The sequence below is a fragment of the Scardinius erythrophthalmus genome, assembly GCF_964197995.2.
Source record: "Scardinius erythrophthalmus genome assembly, chromosome: 25".
Lineage (NCBI taxonomy): Eukaryota > Metazoa > Chordata > Actinopteri > Cypriniformes > Leuciscidae > Scardinius > Scardinius erythrophthalmus.
The window spans coordinates 23,110,561-23,130,280 of record NC_138245.1 but is presented as its reverse complement, the minus strand read 5'-3'; the positions used below and the strand labels follow the sequence as shown (position 1 = coordinate 23,130,280).

General features: G+C 39.2%; 1 protein-coding gene across 3 annotated transcripts in view; it reads left to right on the top strand.

Moving 5' to 3' along the window:
• Positions 1 to 19,720, top strand: part of igsf21a (immunoglobin superfamily, member 21a) — a 255,742-nt gene that overhangs the window by 180,276 nt on the left and 55,746 nt on the right. For all 3 annotated transcript variants that reach the window (XM_081357760.1, XM_081357759.1, XM_081357761.1), the window contains exon 4: positions 4,185 to 4,303. In XM_081357760.1, the coding sequence (XP_081213886.1) occupies positions 4,185 to 4,303 (119 nt within the window). The remainder of the gene's footprint in view (positions 1 to 4,184; positions 4,304 to 19,720) is intronic.

Below are 19,720 nucleotides of genomic sequence, written 5' to 3'. Positions count from 1 at the left end.
TACTTTCTAACAGGGAACCAAGGTCTACTGTTCAACCTTACTAAAAAACTCTAGTAATGGGAGGAGACCTACAGAGCTCAACCTGCTGCCCGTAGCGTGATGGCCTAAACGACATAAAATGGAGGCCTATCACCTTACAGAGTTCGAAAGAGCGCACTTACTACCAAACCCGACCAGTCATCGAGTTCATCCAATCGCGGCAGCTGTTAGTTTGGTGACCCGGAGAGCTAATCTGTAGTGCGGCGCAGCTCATCCACTGCGTCAGGTCCAAATCTTTCAGTAAATCAGCATGGTGTGCTTGCAGCACAGCCATTGTGTGCAAGGCATCACCAGCCAGACCCACCATCGTGTATGCCCTGCCATTTAAGCACAATGTTTGTTTAAAATGCTGGGCCAGAGCACTTAGTGTCGATGCCTCAACAACCACGAGATAGTTTGCGAACCTCTCGATAATTGAGGCATCGACACATACCCGTGTTCGCGCATCCCCTCAACATCAGCGTAGTTTGCTCACTGATGGCAATGGATGCGCACTGAACACAGGTTTTTCCATGCCTTTTTGATCTCATTGTGTAGATCGGACAGGAATTGAAGGCTCACGGGAGCTAGAGCGTTATGGCTGGCAAGAAACCTTTCGTAAAGTCAGGCAGCAAAGCCTCACTGAGCGCGTTTCATAACACTCACAACTCATCATACGCGGGGCAGGGTGGCTGTGAGGGTTCGGGCTGTAAATCCTCTTCACCCTCATCAGCCATCTCCTGCTTTCTTGGGCTGTCCAGCAGAGCACTCGCTGCCAGATCAGAGGATGTTAGTGACAACACATCCTCATCCGGCAGCTCAAACTTGTGAGCATCCGAGGGGCATGAGAGAAAAAATAACTCTCAAACTCCTCGGCGAGCTCCCTCTGAAACCCAACGATTCTAGTCTCTGCTCTGCCTTAGCACGAACGGGACCTGAGTCGGCTGGCACAGATGTCTGTCCCTCTTCCCTCGAGAAGTTACGTTTTCTCAATGGAAAAAAAAACACAGTTGGCACAAGCAGTTTCCTCAAGAACTGATCGTGCTTGCTTTGAGCCCAAACAGTAAACGCACAAGCTGTGTGTGTCATCTGGTGTCAATATCTTAGACATGGATCCACACTACTTCTTGAAACACTTATTTTTCACTTGTCGTAATTGTTCTTACCTTTTTCAGGTGATTGCAAATCAGACAAAACATTCCCTGAAGACTAAAAGAGATGACATGTTCTCTAGGCGCCCCTTTTATACTTCCGGATCGCACTAGTAGTGGCGTCATAGGCTGTCACCGGTCAATTTCGATTGCCGTGATTGGATAGTTTTTCAGACACGATTCACGTGGAGGGTTTTCACCAATAGCGTCATCGGGAAGTCTGTATTTTGTCTTTAAAATAAATTGTACTCCCGTTCAAAAGTTTGGAAAAAAATATTTTTGTTATTAATTAATTACTTTTATTCAGCGTGTATACATTAAATTCATCAAAAATGTACCACAGTTTCTTGAGCACCAAATCAGAATGATTTCTGAAAGATCATGTCAGGCCATCAGGCCATTTTTACCCAGCCAGTAGTTTGTCTCCTATTTGTTTTATTTGGGGCCCTGAGAGAGAGAGATACAAAGATAGTGAGAGGAATAGAATGAAATGGGTAAAAGCTACAAAAATGGACCACAGGGTCGAGCATCTGTGTATCTCTATCAGCCATTGTCAGCAGTCTACCCCTTTCTGTGGGCTCCAGGGATAACAGAAATGGATGGATGGAGTGAGGCATTATATAAATTTGCTGAGCCAGCAGACAGGCAACTGTTTTCTTAGGCAGTGGTCTCTCTTTTCCTTCGTCTGGCACATTAGTATGACAGCACGCCCAGTTTCTTCAGCTTCACTGCAGTCTCTCGTCTTCTACGGGGGGCCAGGAAGGACAATTGTCCTCAATTTTGATCTGCTACCTGTAGCTGAAAATCTCACTTTGATTTGCATTGTAGTCCATGTTCAGAATAAAGAATACATCTTTCGACTCTTTGGAGAAGTCTGTATTATAATAAACACTTATTTTGTATACTTTATCATTTCCTTTGGAGTCGTGTAGAGATGTGATATTACTTTTCTAAACAAATGGATTTTCCCCCAAAAAAATTCACTTTGCAGATACAAAGGGACTGTAGTATAATTTGAGGGTAGTACCAAAACTATATATAGAGCCCATAATATCACAGATTCTTGAGGGCAGGACTTGAAAAACTAAATAACTGCCTGGCAACCATCTAACAATGTGATAACCATTTAGAACACCTCAGCATAATGATATGGAATTTTACATGGGCAAACACTGCTCGGATTTGCTATAAAAATGTTCAAATCTAGCTTCAATGTCTGTATGCTGTAAAAAAGTTTATTGGTGTACGTTTTACAAGAAAATAATATTTTTGTCATTGTACTTATTTATTTATTTTTTACATTTATTCAGTGTGTTACTTGTAGAGCTTAGATTCTCTGCCCGAGCCCGAGCCCGGACTCGACCCGACCCGACCCGCGGGCCGGGTCGGGCTGATATTTCCCGCCACTGTATTCGGGCCGGGTCGGGTCGGGCCCTTGATAGGCTAAAGCACGTTACGTGTCATGCGCAGCGTCTCGTCCACTCTCACTCGCAGTCTCGCACGCGTGACGATTCACACCTGCTGTGCGTGCTGTAGGCTACTATTCTGCTGCTTAAGTGCAACATGGAGCTTGAAGAAGCAAAGAAAAAAATTTAAACAGAAGAAATAACTTTGAGCAAGTTTGGAGGAAAATCGGAGGTATGGAAACATTTTAAACTAGTCGTGCGGAGTGACAATATGTGTTGGCTTTGTCTCGTGCATTAAATGTTAAATGCGGCACGCTGCTCGCTGACAGCAAAAAAAAAAAACGGGGACTTCGACGATGAACAGACACATGAAGCAGTCTTGCCATGGCAGAAATTATCATAGTAGTCAGCCTCAGGCCTCAATGTCCTCTTTTGTTACTTTTCCGATCCATTCATTTATTTCTGAATAAACAATGCAGTTTACATGCTTCTTCCTTGTCGCATTATTCATAAGATAATTAATAAATGCACGCACATGAACTTGATAAATGTTACAGATATGTTTACTATGCACAAACAAATGCCTTTCCTTTACATGTGCAAAATTCAGAATTAAATGAATGTGCTGCAATTTGTACAAAAAGAGTGTCTGTAGTAACCTATACGTGTTTTAGCTATTAAATAAGCACATTTAGTTTCAAGTTTGTTAAGTTTCGTTTTGAAGAAAGCTTTTCTTTAAAGTGAATTTCGTTTTGTATAAATTGTATCTTAATTTTAATACATTCCAATTGCCTGGATTTAATACATAAAAAGCAATAGGCCTATAGCAGACAATATAATCATGACATGCAGTCGCCGGCGCTTCGCGGTCACTTACAGTACACCATTTGAAACTCGTAACACACGCTGTCACCGAATTTACAAATCTTGCTTGTTGCTCACACACATATTATGTTGAAATAACAATATGTTGTAGTAACATTATTAATCTTTAAGAATATTTGATTGAATGCTGAATGTTGTGTGTTTGTTCAATTTAATAAAATTAAAACTTTAATTGTGATAATTAAAATAACTGAATATTTAATATTGAGTGGGCAATTTTTGCTCATTTATTAATAGTATTTATATAATATATATAACTGCGCAGCTCCCCCCTGTAGCTTAAATGATCTAGCACAGCAGCACCTGCGTTAAAAAATATTCTGGCGCCGCCCCTGGTTATAACGGCCCACATATGGTCGGGTTTAAATCGGGCTTGGGCTCATAATTACAGTGAATGTGTCGGGCCGGGCCGGGCTCGGACACAACGTGCTCGGGCTCGGGTAGGGTCGGGCTTGATTTGTTGGGCCCGATCTAAGCTCTAGTTACTTGCTGATTCTTTATAATTATTGGTGTAATATTTTTTTTCTGAGTAGATCTATTAAGGGAGCTTGGCACGCACACACACACACACACACACACACACACACACACACACACACACACAAACACACACACACACACACACACACACACACACACACACACAAAAAAAAACAAATCATATTCAGTCTTTGAGTCACTGAAAATGTCTTACAGTAAATACATTTTTATCTTTTTTTCATAGGCTCCCAGAGGTCCGGATCTCAGACAACGGACCTTATGAATGCCATGTAGGAATCTATGACCGAGCAACACGGGAGAAGGTCGTCCTGGCATCAGGGAACGTTTTGCTCACGGTCATGTGTGAGTATAAAAGCACTGCAGAAATGTTCTGTTCTGTATTTTCTCTCCATTGGGTGTGTGGAACAGTGTGTGCTGATTTGAAGCCATCTTCAATTGGGATAAACACGGATGGAACCGTATGTTCAGGATTAAGTAGACCATAATTTGCACAGATCAACTTTTGGCATTATGTGGTTGGCAGAAATGTTGACCCAAGGGTGGTGTTGCACCCAGAGGCTGACCTACAATATTTTGCGTTGTCCTTTAACTCGTCGCCCGTGGCTTTGAAGTGCTTTATCCTGTGTTTGTTATTTGGAAGTCTGCTGTATTTTCTCTGTTAGAGCTTGAGAATTTGATCATTACGGCTGACTGTCTCCATGTGATAAGGACCTTTGAATGGGAGGTAAAGTAGTGTGTGTGTGTGTGTGTGTGTGTGTGTGTGTGTGTGTGTGTGTGTGTGTGTGTGTGTGTGTGTGTGTGTGTGTGTGTGTGTGTGTGTGTGTGTGTGTGTGTGTGTAATTCATGGCACTTCACTTTGAACTTCCCCACTCGCTGCTTATATTCATGCTGTGCTGTAAAGCATCATTTGTGAAACTCTGAGGCGATGAGAAGGCAAAGATTACAAAGAGAGCTGATTTGCTTCTAATCGTTGTACGCATGTTCCTATCTCTTATTTTATTTTTTTGTAATACTTTATAAGAGCTTCCCTAATGTTCATAAATAAGACAAACAAACCTTATTTGAACATTATTTAATGCTTTGCAGATCATACATTTATATAGTTTAAAATGTAAAACATTTGTATCTGTGATATATTTAATATTATTGATATACTATTATAGTTTTTGTAAATATTTTGAATCAGATTTTATTTTGTTTTATTTTTAATTTTAATTGTATTTTTTTAAATCTGTTTGATATATATATACATGTATATGTATATGTAACATGTATATATGTAATTTTTAAAATGTAAAAAAAAATTATTAGTTTTAGTTTTTTATTTCAGTACTTTTTTAAAGGTGCACTGTGTAATTTTTAGCGGCATCTAGTGGTGAGGTTGTGAATAGCAACCAACCGAAGTTACGGTGGCCGACAGGAAAAGATGTCGTCGTCTGAGACAGCAGAGAGTTGCCAGTTAAGCAATGAGGTTTCTTTACAAAGATAAAGTAAGAAATTATGTTTACGTAATTATTCAGTAAAACAATATGTTATTGCAAATATTATTGTTACTTGTTCATCATTGTGTCAGTGTTTTATTCGCTTGTTTCTTTGCACGAAGAACAAAATAGTGACGAAACGCATCTGTCCGTTTAGGGGTTCTGTAGAAACATGTCAGAGCATTTCAGTGTAAGGGGACCTGCGGTGTATGTAGATAGAAATGGCTCATTCCAAGGTAATAAAAACATAACGGTTCATTAAGTAAGGTCTTTATACACCATTGAAAACTTAGTTATGTAGATATGATATTGCATTTATGTCAACAGATCCTCCTAAATACACAATGCACCTTTAATGTTTATTTTTAGTTAACTATAATTTAGTATTAGGTAACTATAATAACCATGTCTTTTATATTCATATTTCAAGATAATCTACTAAAGTGTTACCATTTTAATTGTTTTGGCATTGATTACTAGCTTGGTTAGATAGAGCTCATTAGCAATTCTCTCTGTCTCCAAATCAGCCACGACAGAGAGATTGTTATAATTGTTCGAAGATGTTCCCTTCATCTCTTGCTTTAACCTCCGCGTCCGTCTAAAACAAGGACCCCAGACATTTATGTACACTCTACACTCTCCCTATAGCCATTATCCAAGCACTGGCCTAATGACAGCCAGCCTATCTGAGTATGTCAACGTTCATCCACCGGTCTGAGATGCAGCTTGGCGTTAATAAGGAACCTCATCATTCGGCCCATTGTTAAAATGAACAAATAAGAAAGTGTGTGGTCCTTAGGCTGATAGTTCTATCCTGGAAAGCTGCTGAACTCTCTGATAAGACAGACTGGAAGTCGGTGAAAAGCCCCAGAAGGGGTGACGTGAATAAACATGCCTCTGAATAAAGAACGCCACTTCCAGTCGCTTCAGCTGGAGAACACAACCCCGTATGAATGAATTACACTGCCAGTCGGAAACCATGTCGATGGATAGCATTAATGTTAATGGACTGCTCTTTATCAATATGAGATGTTTTGAAGAATTTAGCTTGTAATTACTTAGGAACCAAAAGAAAGTGTGTGTGCCTTGTCTAGCTGACACACGTAAATCCCTACACCTCTACAGGGGAAGGAGGATAGCCTCTAGCATTGTGGCTAATTGCCATCTTAACTGAAACAGAATTATTCATAACCTATTAGTGTGGCAAGTTCAATGGGTAAAGGAGAGAAGAAGAAAAAAACATGACGAGCAAGAGAATGAAAATAAGTGAAAAAAAGTTCATTAGTAGGAAGCCTTGCGCAGATGGTATTTTAATTTGCTAAAGGACGTCATAAATGAGAATGTCCATTTTAATTAATTTTTGCCTAGAAATTCAATAATTTGCTTTTTAAGCCTAGACTTCAAATTATTGGGGGTGATTCAGAAGTTTAGGGTGACTCTACCATGAACTTCAACTTTAGGAATGGTTTATGTGAGTATTTAAGTCAAATTGAAGGCTGAATTTGAATGTACGAAATGAGACTGAAAGCGTGAAAGTGAACACTAATACGCTGATGATGAAAGTGGCATCACATGCACTGTACGTGTAACGGCTACCATGCTGGAAACGCTGGTTGGAATCCCGCTCGGTGTAGTGCGAGTACATCCGGAGGGGTTACATTGGTGCGGTGACCCGGATGGGAGTGAGGTTTAGGAGGATGAGTGTAACGGAGGCCAGCTAGTAAAAGCTGTGCTGGTAAACCTCACTTCTCTGGCCTCAAGAGATGCATAGAGACTGATGCTAGAGGCTGTGGTGTTTAACATCCATGTTAGCGAGCCCGCCTCCCATGCCGAAAACGCCCACTCGGAACAGTGCAAGTAGAACCGGATGGGTTACATTTGCAAACCCTATACTATGAAAAACAAACTATACTTTAGCCTTAAGAATCAATAATAATTAATAATTTAAACATAATTTGAAGAATTAGTCCATGATCAATAGGAAATATACACAAATATGTTTGCTTTCAAGTAGTGTTACTACTTGCTTGTTTTAGTAGTTTGTTAGTCAGTGTTGAAAATGTGCCCTGTTCTCTCACTGCTTATGTTTGTCCTGTCATTCGCGGCTGTGGGGCCATCGATTGTCTTATCATCGACAAACAGAGATGTCCTCATCTCATTATAATGATGATGTTTGTACTCGCTCATTTCATAATAAGTCTGGTCCACATATCTCCAACTGCATTTGTCGACGCAGGCCACCAATGTCAGCATTTACTCGTCTATACTTCTAGCCACTTATTTATTTGAAATTGATGCATACAATTCCTTTCTTGAGGCTATACGTTGTGCTAAACTGCAGCACTTAAAGTAGCATGTAATACCAGAGGAGATGACCTAAGACAAACCTGTGAAGCAAGTCCGCTGAGCAAGTAATTAGTTCAATTAAATGCTATATTCAGTAAAAGCAGTCCCTCTGGCTGTAAAGGCTTAAAGTTGAAAAAAGCTCATCTGAATTAAGCCTAATTAATTTATTTTGTCCACTACCACCTTTTAACTGACATGAAGTTAATTTAATGAACCAAGAGTAATTGAAGAGAAGACAATGTAAACTAAGGGCGTTTTCACACTTGAAAGTCCGCACCAAGGTCCGAACCAAAGTTCATGTTTTGATGCATTTTATACATTCGGTAAATTTTGGTTTGGTTTCACATTGCAGTTATGTGAGCGCACTAAAGAACTTGCATCCTGTCGTCATCATCTATGTGGGCTGCATCTTGACATTGATTGGTTTGTAAACAGACATGCATCTGACGTCAACATGTAGTCAATTTGGCGGGTAACTTTGACAAGAATGAATGAACAGATATCGTTGCCACTATACTGTTATTATTACGGCATTACGACCTGCAGCACCAACTATACTTGAGGCTAGTTCAAATTCGCCAAATGAACATCCTCGCTGTGCAAACATTTTATCATCGCCGGCAGGAAAGGAGGAGAAGACTACAATCCTGCGAGAACCACTGGAACTTCCTGTAAATGGTCTGAAAGTCTGAACCATATACAGAAAATGCTTTCACACTAGAAACGAACCAAACCTTTGCTCAGTTTGATCCGGACCAAGACTACCTCTTTTCGTCTGACCAAATTTCGTCTGTTTGTCCGGACCATGGTCCGGGGGAGGTTTCACACCTGTAATTTTGATTCGGATCAAACTGAAAAGTCCGAAAATCCAGACCAAACAAGGTAGGTGTGAAAGGGCCCTAAAAGGGTTACTAAAGTTTGCTTTAGGTTACATATTACAAAATTCATGTATTACTGGCTACATACAGTCCAAAATATAGATTGTATATAGATATAATATAATATTAATATGTATCTATATAATATTATATAGATGCATGTTTTGGGGCAGACATGGCCTAATGGTTAGAGAGTCAGTGTTGTGTGCCGGAGAAAGCATGCGGAAGCGAGGATCTATTAGCAGGGTTTTAATGAAGAAACACGTAGTACAAATAATAAAGAACACGAAGGACAAAGAAACAAAACCATGAGAAGGACCAAACTAGAAGCACCCATACATGTACAACAACTGACAAGGTAACCAGTGAAACACAAGGGCTATAAATACACAGAGACAAACAAGCTTAACTAAGTAACAAGGGGGCGTGGTTAATAAGAAACACCTGGGGAGACTAATAAACAAGAAAGACTACAAAGGACTACAAAACATGGCACAAAACAGGAAATAACAAAAGTGCAGACCAGACAAGGGAAACACAGGACAGGAATCATGACAGTCAGACTGGTAACCCGAAGATTGCAGGCTCAATTCTCAATACATGCAGGAAATGACTAAGGTGCCGTTGAGCAGTCAGTAAAGTTAGTTTTATTTAATAAAGAAGTTTGCTAATGTTTTCTCTTAATCACGGAGCAGCAATTCATCGAGTGATGAATGATGGAGAAGAATGAGCACACTTGTATTTTGGGAACAGTGATTTACAGGTTTAGCATAGTATGCTCAATTGTGGTGGCTTCTTTTGTAATCTAGCACTCTGGTCTGCAAAATGGAGATTGTGGAGTGCCTGTTGTGTTCACGCAAAATTTCTGGGTGTGTTTGCACAGTGATCTGATTTACATAATTCCTTTAGTGAAGCGGGCATTAAAACATCACGGACAGAGCATAAAAACAAACAACACTATCAGTGAGTGCGCAACTCATTCTTAGTGAATTCCCCCTAGGGCACAAATGTAATTAGTACTCTAGGATCATCCCATGCTAATTCAAATCTTTTGGTTACCAATAAAGATCTTTAACCAGCGGAACTAGGTTACACTACCCCTCCTGTTAGCAAACATGTCTGTAGAAAAGAAATTGCAATTACCAACTGATTTTGCTTTTCAGTTCAGTTTAGTAAAGACTGTAAAATATTCACAGCACTAAACCTGCTTAGACCACGTTGCCCGAAACATCTACAGTATATGTCGACTTTGTGTTCACATCACGCAAGCGTGCGAATATTTTGTTTTAACCTTTGAAAAGTGCAAGGAGGTAATTGAGAGGACATCCTTCATAAGAAGGAGGGCCCTATATGTATATACACACCCAAAAAAGAGAAAACGAGAGAGCTGGAGGCAAAGAGAAAGATGAGCCATGGGGTGCTTGGGGAGCAGTTACTGCTTTATCCCATAAACGGGTATTCACTTCAATTACGGCGCCCAACTTTAATCAAGCAGTGTGCATATATAGCCGTGCAGCTTTTATAAATGGAGGGATTAATGATACCTTGCTTCAGCACAAACATGAAGGAGTTTGGAGACTGCGTCTGATGCGGGAGCAGATGCAGTGCAGGTGGGGAAGGTTGATGGATAGCCGTAGAGCGTTTATGAGAGTTTTTGTTTGTGTGTGCACAGTGATCCTATGTTTGGGCCCAGACTAAGAGTCCCAGGCCTTGTCCTGAGACCGTGGAAGCATGTCTGTGCCAAAAGGCCAAGTTATTGCTTTTGAGAAAGTTGCATTCATCATATCCATCTCCACGCAGCTGATTGTACGCAAGGATAACGTGGAGTTTTAGTCTTCTGTCTTCATCTGTCTTCTGAGCAAAACTCATTATTCTAAATCCATGTGCTTCAATCCCCATTTCCTTGTAAGGCCGTCCGGGCTTTCTGGCTGGATCCTACTTGTTGTTTTGTACTTCTTTTTCATTATAAAATCATTATGAAATAAAGTATCATTTTAGACATGATGTCTGACCTGCTGCCATTAGTTCTTTGATGGTGAATGGATCATTTTGGTAGTTGTTTTGCCAAACAGCTTAGCAGGAGTCTCATTGAAAAGAAAGACAGATGGTTTTGTAAAACGGATGAATTATTAAATCTGTCTGAGGGAGAACACAAAAAAAGGACTGATAATCGTAGTGGAGAATTCACAACCATCAACTTCTCGAAGGATTTCCAAACTAAATATTTTGTGGTCTGTCCTTGTCTCCTTTCAAGTTGGAGGTCTTTAGAGAACCATACTTGGTGTCTTGTCAGATCGAAGCCTCTGAAATAGTGAAGAGGTGAGCTTTAATAATTTGTGTTTTTGCTACACTTTGCCCTGTCACCTCTCTCCACATAGAACATTTGGCTTTTGTGTTGCTGAGAGAGAAAGCATGAGGAGAACTGAGAGGTATAATCATCAGCTGCGACCCTGAGGTCACATCATGAGGGTCCTCGCACCTCTGAATAGACAGTCAATATGTCTTCACTTTGCAAGTAGTTGATGTTTTTGTAGAGAATGGATTATGTTGCAGACTTCAGCAATAATTTTATTATCCCTTGATTATTGGCTAGTAGATTAGTTTCTGCAGTAGTTGTTTGCCAGAAACAAAGATTTAATGAAAAAAGGAATAAAATAAGAAAGCATTCTAGAATATAAAGTGACTGAATATGTTGTTATCCTATTTTAAATACGTTTTATTTATTTATTTTAATTATTTTTTACATTATTTGTTTCGGCCGACATTGGATATTTAATTGTTTAAACATGCTAATTTCCATATTTTTATCTATACCGTCATATAGACACTGTTTACACCTGGTATTGCGAAGCGTTTTTGTCAATCCAATCACAAGTGGACGACATTGACATTGTAAACAGATTGATTTCATAGTGTAGATGCTAATGTGTTCAAATGCGTTCAAACAACCACAAAAGACCTCCTACTCTCCGTCTGCTGACCTAATCCATAAACAAAATGGGAAGCATGCCAGCCATACGTGATTTACACAATGTTCTCTCACCATTCCTGATTTCTGACATGCACTCAGTGTTCAGCGTGGTCATGCTGCTATCAGAGTGGAAACGAAAACTGCTGCTCTCTATTTGTTTTTCCATCATCTCCTTTCACGTTCATATGTAAACTGTCAAGCTTATTTCATCCATTAGATTGAAAGATCTGACCGCCATATACTGTAGACCCTCCCCTCGAAGAAATCAGGACAGATGTGGTTGAAAGTGGACAAAAAAGACAGATTAAAACAAAGGGTGTTAACGGGAATGTGTCTCCCTTGTTTACTTGTGACTCGATCAACCAAAACGCATCTTAATTCCAGGTGTAAAAAGGGTCTTTATGGTCACTTAAAGTGAATGAATATGGTTAGCCTATATTTTTTCCTCATTTATCTGTATTAGTCAGTAGTGGATATTTAGTTGTTTAAAAATGCTAATTTCTTATTTTTATGTTTAGATATTGTAAGGACCCCCGAGATAATCTGGGGTACCGGGGTCTAACATTTAAAATTGATATTTAAAAAGAAATACATATGATTGGTGTGCTGTACAAAGAACCACAAGTCCAGATAAATACCGTGCAATAAGCGGATACATTTATTCAGTGCAAAAAGGTTATATAGGTAACAGTGAAGCAAAAACACCCACAAAGATTCTAAATATATGTACAGTGGTTATTTACATTATTTTGTTGGATTAACAATACTACAAGGAGGAAGAGGGGACACGAGCTGCGCCAAAGAAAAGAAAACAATAAAACCAAACAAAGTCTAACTTTTAAATAACCTCTAAACCTAACTAAGAAAATTTAAGAAAGAAAAGAAAAATTCTTCAGCGTCCGTGATGCCCTAACTGATCTTCACTGACTACTCCAAAACCAGAAGTACATGGGGTGGCACTCACCCCAACCTAATGTACTAACACAAATCAGTGCAGTCTGTCATGTGACATTCTTACCTTTCCGCCTCTTCCAGGCCTAGTAACATACAGTGTGAACACTGTACAAACTATGTTACATACAAAGGGGAAGAAACGCATACAAGAATGGCTTTAAACATACACTCAAGTCAAGCAACACAAACAAAAGGGTTTACAACAATAAACAGCAGGATAATTTGGGCAAATAGCAGACATCGACAAAAAGCGTGTCAAGAGAGAGATCTGGCATGCTCTTTTATCTGTTTCTCTCTTTCCCATTGGCGCTAGATAGGATGGATGACGTCGGCGGCTGATGAAGACTGACAAACTACTGGACCAATCACCGGTACCTAAGAAAGTGAAAGTAAACAAGAAAAGCGGGGAGAGAAACAAAGAAAACACGCACACACAACCAGGGCTTGACATTAACACCCGCCAACCCGCCAAATGCGGGTGGATTTTGCTCGTGGCGGGTAACACAGTCACTCCAACTAGCCACTTTGGCGGGTTGAATAATTGTAGTCTTTTCAAAAGTCATCTGAAATAAGTGTGACACTACGAAACTACAACTCCCATAGGGCTGTCAACAAATATTCTAAATTCGAATATATATTCGAATAGTTTTAAAAAACAGAATTTCGAAGGTGAAAATTAATATTCGATTGTGGAAAAACGCCCGCGGTAGCAGACGCGCGGCCGTCTGCTTTGCGAGGAAGAAGCTTTAACGTTAAACAGAAACATTACTAAAGTGTAGGCTACTGTACTGACTGAATAGATATTGCATGAATAAGGTAGGTTAGATACAGCAGTTTCATGCACTGCAGGCTTCCACTGGTTTGATTATTTACCGTTTCATGTCAAGGAAAAGTTCCATGTTTACCACAGCACAGCTCGCTCGGAGTGTTCAATGTCGGTTCTATATACTGTAAAACTTCAATTAATGTTAATAATATTTGTTTCAATCACTATATAAGAGCCGCAACCTTAAATTGCTTGCACAAAACTCTTGATCAGCACTCAACATTTGCTTATTGTTGTTGTTCATTTAAACTGTTATGGGCAGAGAGCGTGACACCTCATTCGCGCCGCAAGACCTCCAGACGCACGTAAACGCGTCTTTACACTCGCGTCAGACGCTCTATTCTCGTTTGGTGTGAACGCAGCATGAGGGCGAGAGGGCGAGAGAGAGAAAGAGTGCCTGCGAGCGAGAGTGAGTGAGGTCTGCGGTCTTGGCCATTAGTTGATTTACTTGTTTTCGTGTAGGTAATACGTTGTCAAATATGTTTAAACTTAAATAAACTACCTATACAAGTAGTTATGTCTCTTTTTATTAATTTGTCCTGTTATTGACGTAATGCGCAACCAGATGTTCGAATAGTTCGAATATAAGCTATGTGGTTTTTTTTTTAGAGGGAATATTCGAAGGTCATTTTTGAGCAATTTTGACAGCCCTAATGAGTATTGTCGCTAGTGACCGACAACAAAGAATCGAGGAGACAGCTAGCTGCCCTGCTGGAGTTATGTCGTATGCCGGTGGAGCAATGTGGCGACATATAATACATAATACACGGTTTTATTTTAAAAAAGGAGCTTCACACACAACCTTATCAGAGCTAATGATAATGACCTGTATTGTTATATATTTATGTAGTCTTGATTTAGGTGTGTACAGTGGTTTTACATTTAAAAAGGTTGTAAATCTAGTTCAAGTAAATTTTAGCACACCATAGTCAACTTTTATCAGGTAATTTCTCAACAACAAAAATGTGGCTAGTAAAAATGCTGTGTGGCTAGTAACTTTGGAAAACCACTAGCCACATTGGCTAGTGAGCAAAAAAGTTAATGTCAAGCCCTGCACACAACACAAGGACTTAACAGATTCCACTGTTAAATGTAATCTTTAGCAAATCTCAAAATGAGCATACATTTTTCATACACTGTAAAAAACATATTTTCATGATTTATCACGGCATTTTTTTATTTTGTAAAATCAACTTATGTCATTTGTATGGTTTTGAGTTTCTGTTGATTAAACCAATCTCCTTAATTGTATTAACTTTTATTTTTTATTTCAATGAACTTAAAATGTTAATGCAACCAGGTTACTTTAAGTTAAACCAACAATATATTGTTTTACAGTGTACTGTACATTATAATAGTGTGATGTTTAAATTCAAGATTAAAATTTTAGTTATTATAATTTATTTTGAGAAATTATCATCATAAAAAAAATCAATCTTAAGCAGTTTTTTGGATGTAAAGTGTAGGACCATATTAACATCGTTTCTTACCATCTGTTACATATAAATCCGATATTTTTTAAACTACCCGGGCAAGCTAAATTTGACAGCTACATGTTGTAGCACCCCCTACAGTGCTGTTTCATTGGACCAAAATCCAGCTCCACAAAATTGTAAATTGCACACAAATTGTATTGGGATTGGCTGCCCTTGTGTCACAGTTTTGCATTCATGTAAACAGACAAATATAAACCCTTCACATATGGTTAGGAAACTATGTAAACCTGCTTTGCATTTGGAGGCCAGAGGTGTTAATTGACCTTTGATCATCTGAGACCATCAATGGCAGAATGAACCTGGGGAACGTTCAGTAGCCGTTATCCACCTGGCAGTATGGGTATATAAAGTGATGTCAACCCATCTTTCGGTTTTAATTAGAAAATGATTCATTAACCCCCAATTACAGCACTATAGAGAATTACATGCTGGGTTTCTATGGAAAGGATAATGTAAGCCAAGAGTCAACTGATGTAAAATAACCCCAAAGAGGCTCAAGGTTTATAATTATCCTGAAGGGGATTTTTTTATTACCCTGAACATGCTTCCTCTACTTTAACTCTTTTATTCCAGGTTTGCAAACCAAATAAATGTGTGTTTCAGTTTTTTCATGCATTATAACTAATTAGTAATTGAAAACAGCTAAAATGTGCGCATAGGTTATAATTATTGAGCAGTATAAGGGCGCATCTGTACATTTTATGCCATGACCGCATTTTGTCCAGTGGACCGTAAACTGCAGACATTATGCAGAGAGCATCACTTACAAGCAATCAAAGTTAAGTAATGGGCTCTATTTGGGCTCTATTTTATGAGTTTTGTTTAAAGGAACATGCCAACTTTTTGGGACTTTAGCTTATTCACCGTATCCCCCAGAGTTAGATACTCTAGCATACTACTCCCAATAAGTGACAAAATAATGCCAACGTTTTCCTATTTGTCATTTGTATAGTCACGTACAGTGATTTGCTCGCAGCACCTGAGAAGCCCCGTGGTGAGGAGCAGAGAGTTCGCTCAGAGATGGAGTAAATCCCTCCGCAGACGTAGCAGTGCTTCGCCTTCTGAGAATATAGTTCCCAGTATGTGTACAGTTAGAAGATGGCTGTGTCTCATGTGACCTTGTTATTTGTACACGCTGTGACTATACAAATCACAACATGTAAATAGGAAAATGTTGGCGTTCTTTTGTCACTTATTGGGAGCAGTATGCTAGCTGGATCCATTTAACTCCAGTCTTTGTGCTAAGCTAGGCTAGCGGTGGGTGTGTCAGACAGAGTTACGGCACGCACGGAGATGAAAAGGGTATGTATGGACTTATTATCTAACTCCAGGGGATACGGTGAATAAGCTTAAGTCCCAAAAAGTCGGTGTGTTCCTTTAAACCTGAATGCCCATCTAACATACATGAAAGTTAAGAGTGTTCAGATTCTCATGACAAAGTACAGAAATCATCCCCTCAACAAGCACAACAGCTTAATGAGCAAACACTATGCTCTCACACAAGCATGTATAAATGGGCCAGCAGGCCCCGAAGTGCTCGCAGATGTCAGAACAACGCAGCACTTTTCTGGTCGTGGCCCCCATGTCATTTTATGCCATGCATTCAAAGTGTTCACTTGACTTCTCACTTTAAGTATAGAGGAGCCAAAGGAATGACACACTGTGTTTGCTCTCCCATGCTGTGCTATTGCGTAGATTACATTAGAATTGAGTGTGCAATAATCTGCTCTTATTTTCCCTGCATGAACCAAGAGCTGTTTATTAGAGCCTGGAACAATGCACTCCTGCAGAGGACTGGTTGTTGCTCAGCAAATGATGCCCTGCATGGTAAAGACATGTGACCAATAATGTGCATTTGGACTTTATCAGATAGGGCTTTTGAATGGGATCGTTTCATTATTTTGTAACCCTGAGTTGTCTGGATAATGGATGTTTTAGAAAATTACAGCTGCTGCTATGCAGGAAGGGTACTTGAGTTTGTTGCGAAATATTACAGGGGACTGTTTCACACATATTGTAGCCTTCATTGAAATTTGAACTTTAGGCCATCACTGCATGCATGCAAGCTAAAACTAGGCTTTTATTTTTATAGACAAAGAATCTTAGTTGCCACTCAAAAGCATAATTAGCCAATTCAGTAATGGAAATGTGATTTACTGAGGGCTCCATACTGTGACTGAAATTGTCATAAATATGAATTAGGAAGTTAGTTAGTTAGTTAGTCAGTCAGTCAGTTATTCATTCAGTCAGTCAGTCAGTCAGTCAGTCAGTCAGTTAGTTAGTCAGTTAGTTAGTTAGCCTAAATTAATAAATGCTGTAAAAATGGTTTTATTCAAACCGAATAAAACCTTGTGTTGCTGTTTTATTATAATAATAATAATAATAATAATAATGGTAATTCAAATTTGAATAAGTGGCCTAAAAATAGCATTGGTTATTATTGAAAATAAAGTCAGTTTTGCCAGTAACTTTGTTGACAAGATCAGCATTGCTGTTTTCACTTTGTTTTTGGGTAAACTCACTTCTGCTCCATATAGACCATCTTCTTAGCTCTCCCCTGTTGTGGTTAGATGCTTTCACCTCGTAGCAGCTCCCTTTGTACACCCCCATCTCCCTGCAGGCCATCTTCACAGACTGGGCTTCTCTCCTCATGTTGGCCTCTCCTGATGGAGGAAGAACATCACCTCCCAAGAGAGTTGCTGATTGAAATAGATGATGAGCTGGAAAAATCCTATTCCCCTCTCCCACTGTGGTGACGCAAGTTATTGAAAATACACCTTATTCAAAGCTCTTTGTTACTTTTCAACCCCCAAGACATATGCAGGCATATATAATGCAAAACATATAGAGAGTACATCAGTCCTTGATTTTAGCTTATGTGCGTTGGGAATGTATTATATGCATGAGCGCTTTAGCTTAGTTTTTTTGTTTCCCTCGAGTCTGCTCGCATGCATGCACTCGATGCATAATGCGAAACACAAAACATCAGACCCTGCCTAATCTCTGCCAAGTCTCGACCCCAAAAGTTCCCACCGCATCACATCACAGCTCAACAAAGTCCAGATTTTGTCTCTCAAAGGGAGCGTGTCAACCTTCCGCGGCCGACGCTTGAAATTAATATGTGTGAGGCAGACGTATTTTTGGAGTCAGTCCCATTGCATCTTTCACAGGGGCAGCTGTTGCCTGGCGGTGACACACAAACATTCGCAAACACATGGCGATATGGGTTCAAGGACTCATGGATGCCGCCCATAGGCATGTAGCTAATGGATTTGTTTTCACTCTGCCAGCTTTCCTGAAGTTTGAATACAAATTAGAGAAGAGGAGCTGGAATCCACACTGGATTTGGCATATCTCCTCCCACAACTCCGTCAGGTTTGCTCCTGAACAACTCTCCCCCACCAGGCTGGTGTTTTTTAATTGACTAAATGGAAAAGCCATGTATACCGTCTGGATGCTGAGGCAGTGGCTGACAGTGTATGGAGGCACATTTGTAATGGGCCTCCTTTAGAATGTATTATAAACCAACTTGTTTGTTTTTTTAAGCTTCTCCTGTTGAAATGTACCTTCATGTCACTCCACCTCAGACTCTCAATTTGTTGAACAGTCAGAAAGTGTGATGCGTTGTATATCAGGCTTTCTGCAGAATAAATTAAAACATGGCGCACATGTACATTTGTGTCATTCCAGCATAAGAAAGCAGTCAACTCATGTAATCTGATCTAATTTAAAGGGGCAGTTAAAATATAAAACATTTAATATTTAAAAACAATGTGTATGTGTATATACTTTTTATTATTTTTATTATATCATGATGGAAAGACAAAGTAAAAAAAAAAAAAATTCAACAGAGCTGCATCCATCGTGGTGGCTCCAGTGATCTTTTTTCCAAGACAAAGATTTTTTAACAGGTCCACTTTTGAGGAAAGTACTCCCTTTCATTTACTAAAAAATTACCTTGTACTCCCACGGTTTTATTTCTGAAAGTTTAAGTTTTTTTTTTTCTTAAACACTTTGCTCACAAACAATAGAAATAATATAAAAAAAAAATAAAAAAAAAATACACCCACAGAGCTAAGGCAAAATTCAAATCCAAACAAATGGAATCAAGGACTCATAACCATAATTCATCATTTTTCATAATTCATGTTTTGTTTTGTTTTGTTTTTTCATATTTGATCCACATAGCGTGACAGAAAAACAGTGTTCTGGCAAATATTTGCAACTAACTGTTTTGTTTTCTACATATTAAAGGGATCACCCATAAATGATTGTCTTTACTCAACTTTGTGTCATTCCAAACCTGTATGATATTCTTTGACTTTCTTTTTAATGGACAATGCTGTTCTTATTTTGTGTTCTGCAAAATGATTTTTGGGTGTCCATGTAACAGAAAAGTGTACTATAAAATGACACCTTGTATCCAAAACGAAGGCTCCATCATTTCGTTCTGTTGAATGTGACTTTGCCCGAAAGCTTTAAGTCACTTCATCTAACCTATTGTGACTTAGCGATTGTAAAATGGAAACGAGGTCTCCACCTGAGTTACAATTATAGCAGGACTATTTCTGTTGGAACATGGGAGGTTATCTCTGGACAGTTTCTGTGGTCTGCTCAACTGAAAAGACAAAGCACAACGTCTGTTTAGCTCTGTCTGTGATTAATGCTCTGGAATCTGTGTCCTTATGGCGGAATTTGGATATGCATCTACTGTATACAGCCTGGTGTTATTTTTAAGTCTCTGAAGTGGCTGATGGTGTTGTAAAAATGTAGATGGTGATACATTATGCCCCCAGTTTTTTCTCTC